General features: G+C 38.5%; 1 protein-coding gene across 4 annotated transcripts in view; it reads right to left on the bottom strand.

The window, feature by feature from the left end:
• Positions 1 to 13,916, bottom strand: part of Cntnap5a (contactin associated protein-like 5A) — a 902,587-nt gene that overhangs the window by 525,155 nt on the left and 363,516 nt on the right. For all 4 annotated transcript variants that reach the window (NM_001371013.1, NM_001077425.2, XM_006529775.4 and 1 more), the window contains one exon: positions 1,900 to 2,047. In NM_001371013.1, the coding sequence (NP_001357942.1) occupies positions 1,900 to 2,047 (148 nt within the window). The remainder of the gene's footprint in view (positions 1 to 1,899; positions 2,048 to 13,916) is intronic.

Here is a 13,916-nt window from a genome sequence, read left to right as displayed (position 1 = left end):
TTTGCTAGGTCCCAGCATACCCTCACAAGAGACAGCTATATCAGGGTCCTTTCAGCAAAATCTTGCTAGTGTATGCAATGGTGTCAGTGTTTGAAGGCTGATTATGGGATGGATCCCCAGGTATGGCAGTCTCTAGATGGTCCATCCTTTTGTCTCAGCTCTAATCTTTGTCCCTGTAACTACTTCCATGGGTGTTTTGTTCCCAATTCTAAGAAGGGACAAAGTGATCCCGCAATACCTCTCCTGGGCATATATCCAGATGTTCCAACTGGTAAGAAGGACACATGCTCCACTATGTTCATAGCAGCCTTATTATAATAGCCAGAAGCTGGAAAGAACCCAGATGCCCCTCAACAGAGGAATGGATACAGAAAATGTGGCACACTTACACAATGGAGTACTACTCAGCTATTAAAAAGAATGAATTTATGAAATTTCTAGGCAAATGGATGGGCATGGAGGGCATCATCCTGAGTGAGGTAACCCAATCACAAAAGAACTCACATGATATGTACTCACTGATAAGTGGACATTATCCCAGAAACTTAGAATACCCAAGATACAAGATACAATTTGCAAAACACTTGAAACTCAAGAAGAACGAAGACCAAAGTGTAGACACTTTGCCCCTTAGAATCGGAAATAACTATGTTTTTAAACATTGTGTTGACTAAGTGTATTAATTCCTTAGGTGACAATAGATGTGATTATAAAATCAGCTAGTGAATGCCACTGATTAGAAGAAGAAAATCAGTTCATAATGATACAGTTTGCATATTTAGCATTACATCTACAAGAGAAAATTAAAATAACAACGTTTATGAATGACTCCATCCTTCCAGAGTAATGGTTCCCCACCTGTGGATTATGACCCTTTTGGGGATCAAATGATCCTTTTACAGAGTTCACATATCATATTCTGCATATCAGATATTTGCATTATGATGCATAATGGTAGCTGAATTACAGTTATGAAGTTACAACAAAAGCACTGTTATGTGGTGATCCCCACAACATGAGGAACAATATTAAAGGAATGTAGCATTAGGACAGTTGAGAACCATTTTTTTAGAAATAGCTTAAATTCTACAGCCTTTTTTTGTTAAGATGCATCATTACTTAAAATTTCCTCTTAGCAACTCTCAAGGAGAATACCATGAACTCTCATGAATAGCATGACTGCAGAAGAAGAGAATTTCATGAATTACCCTGGGTGGATTTTTTTTTCCTTTTTCAAGAATGTGAAGAAGGAAAACTTATTTCCTTCATGGTTCTCGAGAAGAGAAAGAGCTTTACATCCAAAGAAAAACTGAGATAGCTATTTCTGATTGCAAGTGGCAAATAGTTATCCAAGCCCCAAGGGATCTTAGCTTTGAACTTTTGTTGAAACTCTATTGCCTTATTGCCTCATTCTTATAGAGAGCTCTATAGAACATAAGAATGTTTCTACTTCTCTGCTGAGGCATAGATTTTCATATATATATATATATATTAAAGTCTAGGATAAAATGAGAGAACTACAGGCTGGGGAAATAGCTATGGTTCTAAAGTGCTTACTTTGCAAGCATGAAGACCTGAATTCTATTCCCAAAGCCCAAATCAAGTTGGATATGATAGTACACACTACTAATCCCAACTGTGAGGAAATAAAGATAACAACACCTTTATGGGTCACTGGTCAGCCAGCATGGGCTCAGCTAGAAGTTCCAGAGCAAGTAAAAAGTACTGAGTCAAATGACAGATTGTGTTCTTCAGAAATGGGTTTCTGTCTACCTGCTTTTTTGTACCCATGCACATGAGTATATACACAAACACATACAGATTTTAATTTTCAATATGAGTAATCTGGTATTCCATAGACATTTTATGCTGTGTGACTTGATCCATGTGGTTACTTACTATAGGAGCATCCATAGGCCTCCACTCTCATGCCAATCTTTCCATTCGGGTTCCACTCTAGGGGCACAAAGCGAACAAAGCGGGCTCTCACAGAGTGCAGCAGCTTGTGGTGAACCACACTGTCAGAATTCATGTTTCCTACAAATGTCTGAAGAGAGAAGGAAATCCAGTGAGTACCAAGCCATGCCAACAGAAGCAAGCATGCTTCTTCACTCAGACTTTCAAGGAATGTCAACAGTAACAACAAAATTAAACAAGATAAAACAAAACAAAGGCCCTAGTTGCTCTGACATTACTCTAATGCAGTGACACTCCTGCCTCAGGCCTTACAATTTTTCATAAGTACCAAATATTATTCTTTAGGATGTTCCTCTCCCTACCATACAACCTTGGTATGTTTTATGAATAAGGAAAGCTTCAAAGTTTAACATCTGAAGTTTTAAAAGTTAATAATAACATGAAGTTCCAGTTTTCCACATGTCTATAGTCACAGTGAACTATAAGATAACTGACTATAACCTCTTGCAAGGAACGGTGCTTTACTGAAATAATTGTCAAGGTTATTTGAGGCCACTTATTAACTAAGCACATCACATCATCATTGCCATTTTAAAAATTAAACATCAACAAGACAACAAACAAAAACTCCTGTGTGAAGGGAACACATAAGGAAATAAATCTTCAAATCATCGAGTCATTCAGTAGTTACAAATTAGTCTGAAATTTAGTTCTAAGACAGTCCATGCTTGTTTTTGTAGTTTCCACTTTCTAAGAAATCATCAGGTTTTACAGGAACGAACTATCACAGTCTAGCTATAGATGTAGTTCTTTTTTCTGTTTATTTGTGATTTACATGTATTTGGAAAAAAATTGCAAATGGTCTAAAAAGTTGATTCAGTGGTTAAGAGTGTATACTGCCTTGCCCACTACCCTGGACTCCTGTGGTCAGGGATCTTGGAGGAGGTAAATCCACTACTTTACTAAACTAGCATAATCTCCAACTACATTCCAAATAATTACCCTCATATGGACAGAAAAATCAAGTCCTTACTCCTCACCAAGGAAAACGTTCCTAGAAATAGAGAAGATATTACAGGAACCCACAACTGACTAAAATGTAGAGAACAAGTAAATGTAAGATGCCTGACTGACACATAAATCTACAACACATTTCCAGTACCTAATGTCAGGGACCAATCTGGAAAGATGGAGGAAAGAAAGATTGTAGGAGACAGAAGAACAGAATGTTTCTTGTGACATTGAGACTCCCAAGAGTGTCAAGGGAGTTACAACCAGGAAGTCTCACCCGCATGGCTGCTGAAATAATACTCAAACAAGGACAATACCATTAGACATGTTAACATGGAAAAAGAAAGTTCACAAAGCTTCAACCCAGACAAGAAACTACAGGCAAATAAGGAATGCTGAAAGCCGAAGTAGTCTTCTGCTGGGAAGTACCCCTCAGTTGGTTATCTACTACCAAATGGTCACCCAGAAATCAGATACAAACAGGTAACATTGTACAGATTGAACATGTTTTACACACACACACACACACACACACACACACACACACACACAAAACACTCTTTGGTTCATGTGTATTATATCTCACATCCTTTATGCTGTCTGATTATTTTAGAATTATTAGATTTCTTTAGAGAGGGTCTATACCTAAGTTCTAAAACATATCAGGATCAAATATCCACAACAAAATTCATATTTAAACCTCTTTAAAATACATAGTTCACTGTCAGTAAGTGTGTTCGTATTGTACAACTTTCCAATTGAGTTCCCTAGACTGTTGTCTATGTCCCAATGACAGGCTGTCAACTATTACTCAGAGGTGTGTGTTTTACTAAGTCATGATTGTCCTTCTTAGCTTCATTAATCTACAGATAATCTTCCTGGTCATGCGCAGTGACAGAAAACAGTACAGACCTGATTTCACTCTAATGGTCAAAGTGAACATAAAGAAAAAAGATTTTGTGACATAGAGAGGAACACACAAACACACACACACACACACACACAGAGTCAGAGACACAGAGTGACAGAGACACAGAGAGAGACACAAAACCAGAAATATGGAGAATAGAGACAAAGACAAGGACAAGGACTGCCAGAAAAATTCCTAAAGGATATATTTGTGAAAATACTACTTTGTGAAAGGATATTCTGTATTCTAAAACAGAGACTCCTTGAAGGCTCCTGCAAGGCATTTGAAAATCAGTATTTTTTTTAAAATGCTGTTTAAAGGCATCTGAAGTGGAAAATTTTGGATTTTTGGAGACTTAGTTGTGTCTTGTGATGTTTTTCTGGAAACTGTCTTATAAGAGGATATTCTTGCTGAAGCAAAGATGTGGGAGGATGTTTTGGTGAGAACACTCATGTGGTGTTTTTCTGGAAGCTGTCTTGAAAAAGGTCATGTGATGCTTTGCTAGAGCAGACACTTGTGAAAACACATGATGTTTGGAAAGGGTATTAATATAACACAACAGACAGTGGGCAGCACTGGGTGGTATCAGTTCACTTTATTATTCTTTGCTGATCTTCATTTGTGATGGCATAGAGATAAATGCATCAAGGAAATGGAGTTTTCAAGTAGATTGAGCAACCATTGCTATCTCTTGTGAACTAAGGTGCTGCTGTCTTGACAATGAAGATGGAAATTGCCCTAGAGAACTATTTCTAAACAGGTCCATATCCTCTATTGCCCTATTAACCTTCCCGTTCCACAACATCTGGTGGGTGATGAGTTAGAAGGGCGGTTAAAGCATTTAAAAACCTTTATTAAAGTAGGTTTTTAAAAATATAAGCTTACATGCCTCTCTCTCCAAGCAGGCAAACTCAAGGGATGCAAATACTGGAACCTCAGAGCAAATCACAAGGGCATTTCCTCCTTATTGATAAGATGCTAGAAAGGCATAGGGTAATTAACATGCAAAATGAATAAACCCACACCAGCTCCAAGTTCCTGACTCTTTTGGGGTACATGATAAAAAGATCTCAGATAATGGAAATGAGGAAATTATATACAAGGAATTGGGCTGCTCTTAGTGACTGACAAGGATTATAAAATGTTGCATTTTAGGAGTAAAAAGGGAAAATAAAAACATGGAATTCTCCTTTGAGTTGTAACCTTTTTGTTTGATAGTAATGACTGTCTGTTTTGTCATTAAGGGCAGAGAAAAGTACCAACTGTTCCAGAGGGCTGTCACTAATTTTGGCTGAAAGTCCACTCCTGATTTGATGTCAGTGAAGTCTTTAGTTGTAGCTTTGTGATTAGTTAAAGGATATCTCCTTTAGTTGATCATAGTTTACTCTTTGTTGTGTAATATATTTGGTGGTATGGGGAGAGGGGGAGTTAAAGCATTCTATCTGGCAGGAAGCTCTTTAAGCAGGAAAAGAAAAAAACTCAAAATAGTTTAAGGAAGTCCCTGAAGCTAATTAAATTCATTAGGCTAATCCCTGCCAGAGTAAACAGTAACAGCTGAGAGTCACTCTCAGAAGAGCAATGAGAAGCCTTAAAGAAAACTCTCTTGTCAGACCAGCTGTCTGGAAGAAACAAAAACTAGCTAAGCTGCTTGAAAGAGGTTTAGACAAACTAAAGAATGTGGAAAAGACCCTGTCCAAACTCTTGAGCTGTCCATAGGCTGTACAATGTATGTTCCAGGTTTTCCAGCTTCCACTCACAAGCTGTCACCCATGCAGGGGTAAGCCTTGATGATTTAGCTGTCTTTGAGTCATTTCTCCTCCTTTAAGTAACCTTTCACACATGTTTTGAAAGTAACCCCAATAAAACTCACTGGTTTACCAAGGTGGACTTCTGTGATATCCATACTTTGTTGTCTCGTTGGTTCTCTGAAAGGGCTAGCCAGTTAGTGCATGACAAACATGACTCTTGCAGGCCTTGCCATTCTTTTCCAGTCCCTCTGCCTTCTAAAAACCTTTCTAAATTATATTCCTAACACTGGTCCCCAAGAACTATTCCCTTATTTGGCCTCTTTCTTAGGCTTACTACTTCGGACCAGCTATCAAAGTTTTGATGTCCATTCATCAAAAGCCCCTTTGGCTCACCCAGTTAACCTGACCTATTAAAATATAACACCTCATCCTAACATGTAGTTTCCTCTTTAACTTTATAAACTGTCATTTTCCTATGGGCATATCTGTCTTCTTTCTAGGTACAGGCAGTCATTTGTCCTCTGGGACACACAGTCTTCTCCCTTCATTCTCTTCCTCTTGTTCTTCATCCTCTCTGTTTTTTATTTTCTGTCCTTTGTCCCTATTGAGCAAATAAATCTCTCTTGTGCTGATAACTTGGTCTTGGGGGTCCTGGGCTGAACTAGTCACTTTATTCCTTATCTGGAGTGAGTAGACATGTGTTTCATCTTCCCAGGAAAAGTTTTGTTACATAACACACTCTACATGGCATTCTGCCTCTTTTTTCTGCTTTTGGCACCCATAGTAAGAAACAATGGAGGAGTTTCAAGAAGCAATACATCTTGCTTGTCTTGATTAACAGTGCTATGCACTAACATTATTCAACTCAGAGATGGTATAAAAGTGTTACAAATTTAGTAGATTCTGTAGATTCAGTGATGAAAGGCGGTGTAGTACTGGTATTTTGAACAGTATGAGTAAGCTAACATTACTAAGAGCCACAAAGAGAAACTACTGGAATATTTTTGCTGAGCTAGTTGTAGAATGTTGAGATATTTATAATATACAATGGATTTATCAGAATGTAAACATATGAAGAATGTATAGACAGTTATCAAGGTGTTCTGATTGTGACCATAGATGGGAATGTGTTAAAGACACCTCTGCTGAATTATATGTGAACAATAATGCACTCATGCTCATTCTTTACCCTAGGAATCACCCTACCCCTCTGAAAGTTTCCGTAGAGTAACTGCACTGCCATGACGCTGAGCTTACTCTAGTGTCTCTCTCCTTAAAAATCTCTCCAGGGTATTTGGTGTTTTCTCAATACTATCCATGTCTGACCTTCATGTCTATCCAGTCTCTGACCTTCATGCTCTTGCACAGTAAAAGGCTACCTGGGCAACTTGCTTCTCTTCTTCAGCTTTGTGACCTTAGCTGACTGTGATTCATCTTTCCTGGCCATTTCAGAAAATGAAATCCAAGTGGAAGTTTGAATATTGCCCTCTTTGCTATTAATTTACCTGTATTAAAATTATTTTTCATGCAAATCTTATCATATATAATGTCTCAGCTACATCAACTAGAACTGTACCTTCACTTAACACGGGTCCCACTATATCCCAGTGACAAGATGTTACAAGCCTTTTGGAAAGTAAAACATTTCCTATAAAGACTATGAGTAGTGTATTTTTTTTAAAGAGATGTATTTATTGTATGTTTGTGAATACACTGTCGCTGTCTTCAGACACACCAGAAGAGGGCATCAGATCTCATTACAGATGGTTGTTAGCCACCATGTGGGTGCTGGGATTTGAACTCAGGATCTCTGGAAGTGCAGTCAGTGCTCCTAACCGCTGAGCCATCTCTCCAGCCCCGAGTAGTGTATTTTTTTAAATATTTTTTATTATTACGTATTTTCCTCAATTACATTTAGAATGCTATCCCAAAAGTCCCCTATACCCTCCCCCTCCCCACTTCCCTACCCACCCATTCCCATTTTTTGGCCCTGGCATTCCCCTGTATTGGGGCATATAAAGTTTGCATGTTCAATGGGCCTCTCTTTCCAGTGATGGCTGACTAGGCCATCTTTTGATACATATGCAGCTAGAGTCAAGAGCTCTGGGGTACTGGTTAGTTCATAATGTTGTTGCACCTACAGGGTTGCAGATCTCCTTCATTTACTAGAGGTGCAGTTAGAAGAACAACACTAAGACCCAGACTAAAACACCAAAAAGAACAAACTTTCCATGGATATATAGGATTGCATGATCATGACACTTTTATATCCCTGCCTTAAGTCTATATCTCAATGTAACTTTTTCTAGGGGCTAGGAGTTGGCTCAAACAGGAAAGTAATCATCAGACAAGCATAAGAATCTGAGGCTAATTTCTCAATTCCATGTAAAAAGCCAAGCACAGAAGTGTAAAGGTATAATCATAGCACTAGGGAGATGGTGAAAGGATCACTGAAGTTCACTAGTCAGGAGCCCAATTAAATTTGATTGGCAGGCTCCTCAAAAAATCAAGCTATAGGGATGGTGAAATGGTTCAGTGGAGAGAGCCACATGCTCATCCTTCATGACCTGAGTTTAATCCTTACATCTTGCAAGATAGAAGGAGGCAACTGACTACTGAATATACTCACTCCACATATGTTTTGTGGCATGCGTTCCTGAACATACAACACATGTATACACATACAAACTATCCCCACATACAAATAAAACTACGAGTGATTATTCTTCATGATGGCTTCTTATTATTTATCTAGTTTGATGAGCCATTATCATTCCCTGTAATTATTTTTAATATTTTCATCAATATATTTGAACTTTCAGAGTTGTAAGCAAAATAAAGGTATATTTTAAAAAGTGATTTTGGCCCTTTCAGTCTGCCACAGCACCGGGTCACCTTGGGTGTAGAGTGGGCCGACACCCCCAAGGTCCCTAGAGGACTCTCCATGTGGTCTTCGGACCACCAGTGAGTGGAACACAACTTCTGTTCCATTCCAATCACAGGGGACCAGCATTAGGAAAGCAGAAAACCCTGCCTGACCAGGGTCAAAAGTCCCTTCCAGTCAGTGCTAGCATCAGGTCACCTGGGCAAGGAGTTGGAGGACACTCCCAAGCTGCCTAGAGGACAGCTTCAGAGGCAGACCTAATTTCCGGATACAAACATCCGGCACCTACCCTGCCAGAGGACAGGCGTCCTCCCCAACGTAGGGGCTTTGCCAGAGCATCTGGGGAAGCCATCTTGGTTTTTGGATCCCTTTGAGACTAGTCTGCACAGGTGAGATTGGGGACTACAGAAGCTAACAGCTTCTGGGACAGGCCCTATTTCAGGCCTTCATCTTCTGCCAGGAGGCAGGTACGAATGCCAGATATCTGGGCATCTTCCCTGCAAGAGGAGAGCTTGCCTGCAGAGAGTGCTCAGACCACTGAAACTCAGGAGAGAGGAAGTCTCACAGGTATGCTGATAGAGGCTAACAGAATCACTGGAGGAACAAGCTCTAACCGGAGACAACAATAACAATAACTCCAGAGATTACCAGATGGTGAAAGGCAAATGTAAGAATCTTACTAACAGAAACCAAGATCACTCACCATCATCAGAATGCAGCACTCCCACCTCACCCAGTCCTGGGCACCCCAACACACCCGAAAAGCTACACCCGGATTTAAAAGCATATCTCATGATGATGGTAGAGGACATCAAGAAGGACTTTAATAACCCACTTAAAGAAATACAGGAGAACACTGCTAAAGAGTTACAAGTCCTTAAAGAAAAACAAGAAAACACAACAAAACAGGAAGAAGTCCTTAAAGAAAACAGGAAAGCCCATCCAAACAGGTGATAGAAATGAAAAAAACTATACTAGATCTAGAAAAGGGAAGTAGACACAATAAAGAAAACCCCAAGGGAGGCAACACTGGAGATAGAAACCATAGGAAAGAAATCTGGAACCATAGATGCCCTCATTAGCAACAGAATACAAGAGATGGAAGAGAGAATCTCAGGTGCAGAAGAATCCATAGAGAACATCAGCACAGCAATCAAAGAAAATGCAAAATGCAAAAAGATCCTAGCTCAAAACATCCAGGAAATCCAGGACATATTCAGAAGACCAAAGCTAATGATAATAGGAGTAGATGAGAATGAAGATTTTCAACTCAAAGGGCCAGCAAATATCTTCAACAAAATTATAGAAGAAAACTTCCCAAACCTAATGAAAGAGATGCCCATGAACATAAAAGAAGCCTACAGAACTCCAAATAGACTGGACTAGAAAAGAAATTTCTCCCAACACATAATAAGCAGAATAACAAATAAACTAAATAAAGAGAGACTACTAAAAGCAGTAAGGGAAAAAGGTCAAGTAACATATAAATGCAGGCCTATCAGATTTACAGCAGACTTTTCACCATAGACTATGAAAGCCAGAAGATCCTGGACAGATTGTTATACAGACACTAAGGGAACACAAATGCCACCCCAGTCTACTATACCCAGCCAAACTTTCAATGACCATAGATGGAGAAACCAAAGTATTCCATGACAAAACCAAATTCACACATTATCTTTCCACAAATCCAGCCCTTCAAAGGACAATAACAGAAAAAATCCAATACAAGGATGGAAACCACGCCCTAGAAAAAACAAAAAAGTAATCCTTCAACAAACCTAAAAGAAGACAGCCAGAAGAACAGAATTCCAACTCTAATAACAAAAATAATAGGAAGCAACAATTACTTTTCCTTAATTTCTCTTAATATCAATGGATTCAATTTCCCAATAAAAAGACATAGACTAACAGACTGGCTAAACAAACAAGACACAACATTTTGCTTCCTACAGAAAACCCATCTCAGGGAAAAAGACAGACACTACCTCAGAATGAAAGGCTGGAAAACAATTTTCCAAGCAAATGGTCTGAAGAAACAAGCTGGAGTAGCCATTCTAATATCGAATAAATCGACATCCAACCCAAAGTTATCAAAAAAGACAAGGAAGGACACTTCGTAATCATCAAAGGTAAAATCCTCCAATAGAAACTCTCAATTCTGAATATCTATGCTCCAAGTGAAGGGGCAGCCACATTAATTAAATAAACTTTACTAACGCTCAAAGCACACATTGCAACTTACACAATAATAGTAGGAGACTTCAACACAACACTTTCATCAATGGACAGATCGTGGAAACAGAAACTAAACATGGACACAGTGAAACTAACAGAAGTTATGAAACAAATGGATTTAACAGATATATACAAAACATTTTATCCTAAAACAAAAGGATATACATTCTTCTCAGCACCTCTTGGAACCTTCTCCAAAATTGACCATAAAATTGGTCAAAAAACAGGCCTCAAGAGATACAAAAAATATTGAAATTGTCCCATGCATCCTTTCAGATCACCATGGACTAAGGCTGATCTTCAATAACAACATAAATAATAGAAAGCCAACATTCACATGGAAACTGAACAACACTCTTCTCAATGATACCTTGGTCAAAGAAGGAATAAAGAAAGAAATTAAAGACTTTTTAGAGTTTAATGAAAATGAAGCCACAACATACCCAAACTTATGGGACACAATGACAGCATTTCTAAGAGGAAAACTCATAGCTATGAGTGCCTCCAAAAAGAAACTAGAAAGAGCACACACTAGCGGCTTGAAAACACACCTAAAAGCTCTGGAACAAAAGAAAGCAAATTCACCCAAGAGGAGTAGATGGCAGGAAATATTCAAACTCAGGGGTGAAATAAACCAAGTGGAAACAAGAAGTATTCAAGAAATCAACCAAAGGAGGAGCTGGTTCTTTGAGAAAATCAACAAGATATATAAACCCATAGCCAGACTCACCAGAGGGCACAGGGACAGCGTCCTAATTAACAAAGTCAGAAATGAAAAGGGAGACATAACAACAGATCCTGAAGAAATCCAAAACACTATCAGATCCTTCTACAAAAGGTTATACTAAAAAAAAAAAAAAAAAAAAAAAAAAAAAAAAAAAAAACTGGAAAACATGGGTGAAATGGACAAATTTCTAGACAGATAAGAGGTACCAAAGATAAATAAGGATCAGATTAATGATATAAACAGTCCTATAACCCCCAAAGAAATAGAAGCAGTCATTAATAGTCTCCCAACCAAAAAAAAGGGCCAAGACCAGATGGGTTTAATATAGAGTTCTATCAGAGCTTCAAAGAAGATGTAATTCCATTTCTTCACAAACTATTCCACAAAATAGAAGCAGAAGGTATTCTACCCAATTCATTCTATGAAGCCACAATTATTCTGATACCTAAACCACAGAAAGACCCAACAAAGATAGAGAACTTCAGACCAATTTCCCTTATGAATATCGGTGCAAAATCCTCAATAAAATTCTCACTAACTGAATCCAAGAATACATCAAAACAATCATCCATCCTAACCAAGTAGGTTTCATTCCAGGGATGCAGGGATGTTTTAATATACAGAAATCCATCAATGTAATCCACTATATAAACAAACTCAAGGACAAAAACCACATGATCATTTTGTTAGATTCAGAGAAAGCATTTGACAAAATCCAATACCCATTCATGATAAAAGTCTTGGAAAGATCCGGAATTCAAGGCCCATACCTAAACATGTTAAAAGCAATCTACAGCAAACCAGAAGCCAACATCAAAGTAAATGGAGAGAAGCTGGAAGCATTCCCATTAAAATCAGGGACTAGACAAGGCTGCCCACTTTCTCCCTACCTATTCAACATTCTACTTGAAATCCTAGCTAGAGAAATTCGACAACAAAAGGAGATCAAGGGGTACAAATTGGAAAAGATGAAGTCAAAATATCACTTTTTGCAGATAATACGATAGTTTGCATAAGTGACCCTAAAAATTCCACCACACAACTCCTAAACCTGATAAACAGCTTCAGTGAAGTAGCTGGATATAAAATTAACTCAAACAAGTCAATGACCTTTCTCTACACAAAGGATAAACAGGATGAGAAAGAAATTAGGGAAACAACACCCTTCTCAATAGTCACAAATAATATAAAATACCTTGGCGTGACTCTAACTAAGGAAGTGAAAGATCTGTATGATAAGAACTTCAAGTCTCTGAAGAAATAAATTAAAGAAGATCACAGATGATGGAAAGATCTCCCATGCTCATGGATTGGCAGGATCAACATTGTAAAAATGGCTATCTTGCCAAAAGCAATCCACAGATTCAATGCAATCCCTATCAAAATTCCAACTCAATTCTTCAACGAATTAGAAAGGGCAATCGGCAGATTCATCTGGAATAACAAAAAACCTAGGATAGCAAAAACTCTTCTCAAGGATAAAAGAACCTCTGGTGGAATCACCATGCCTGACCTAAAGCTGTACTACAGAGCAATTGTGACAAAAACTGCATAGTACTGGTATAGCAACAGACAAGTAGACCAATGGAATAGAATTGAAGACCCAGAAATGAACCCACACACCTATTGTTACTTGATGTTTGACAGGAAGCTAAAACCATGCAGTGGAAAAAAGACCATTTTCAACAAATGGTGCTGGCACAACTGGTGGTTATCATGTAGAAGAATGCGAATTGATCCATTATTATCTCCTTGTTCTAAGGTCAAATCTAAGTGGATCAAGGAACTCCACATAAAACCAGAGACAGTGAAACTTATAGAGGCAAAAGTGGGGAAAAGCCTCAAATATATGGGCACAGGGGAAAATTCTTGAATAGAACAGCAATGGCTTGTGCTGTAAGATCAAGAACTGACAAATGGGACCTCATAAATCTGCAAAGCTTCTGTAAGGCAAAAGACACCATCAATAAGACAATAAGGCCACTAACAGATTGGGAAAGGACCTTTACCTATCCTAAATCAGATAGGGGACTAATAATCAATATATATAAAGAACTCAAGAAGGTGGACTCCAGAAAACCAAATTACCCCGTTAAAAAATGGGGCTCAGAGCTAAACAAAGAATTCTCACCTGAGGAATACCGAATGGCTGAGTAACACCTGAAAAAATGTTCAGCATCCTTAATCATCAGGGAAATGCAAATCAAAAAACCCTGAGATTCTATCTCACACCAGTCAGAATGGCTAAGATCAAAAATTCAGGTGACAGTAGATGCTGGTGAGGATGTGGAGAAAGAGGAATACTCCTCCATTGTTGGTGGAATTGCAAGCTTATACAACCACTCTGGAAATCAGTCTGGTGTTCCCTCAGATAATTGGACATAGTAATATGGGAGGATCCCGCAATACCTCTCCTGGGCATATATCCAGAAGATGTTCCAACCGGTAAGAAGGACACATGCTCCTCTATGTTCATAGCAG

This window comes from Mus musculus, chromosome 1 (assembly GCF_000001635.26).
Source record: "Mus musculus strain C57BL/6J chromosome 1, GRCm38.p6 C57BL/6J".
NCBI classification, from domain to species: Eukaryota; Metazoa; Chordata; class Mammalia; order Rodentia; family Muridae; genus Mus; species Mus musculus.
This window is presented reverse-complemented; position numbering and strand designations above follow the sequence as displayed.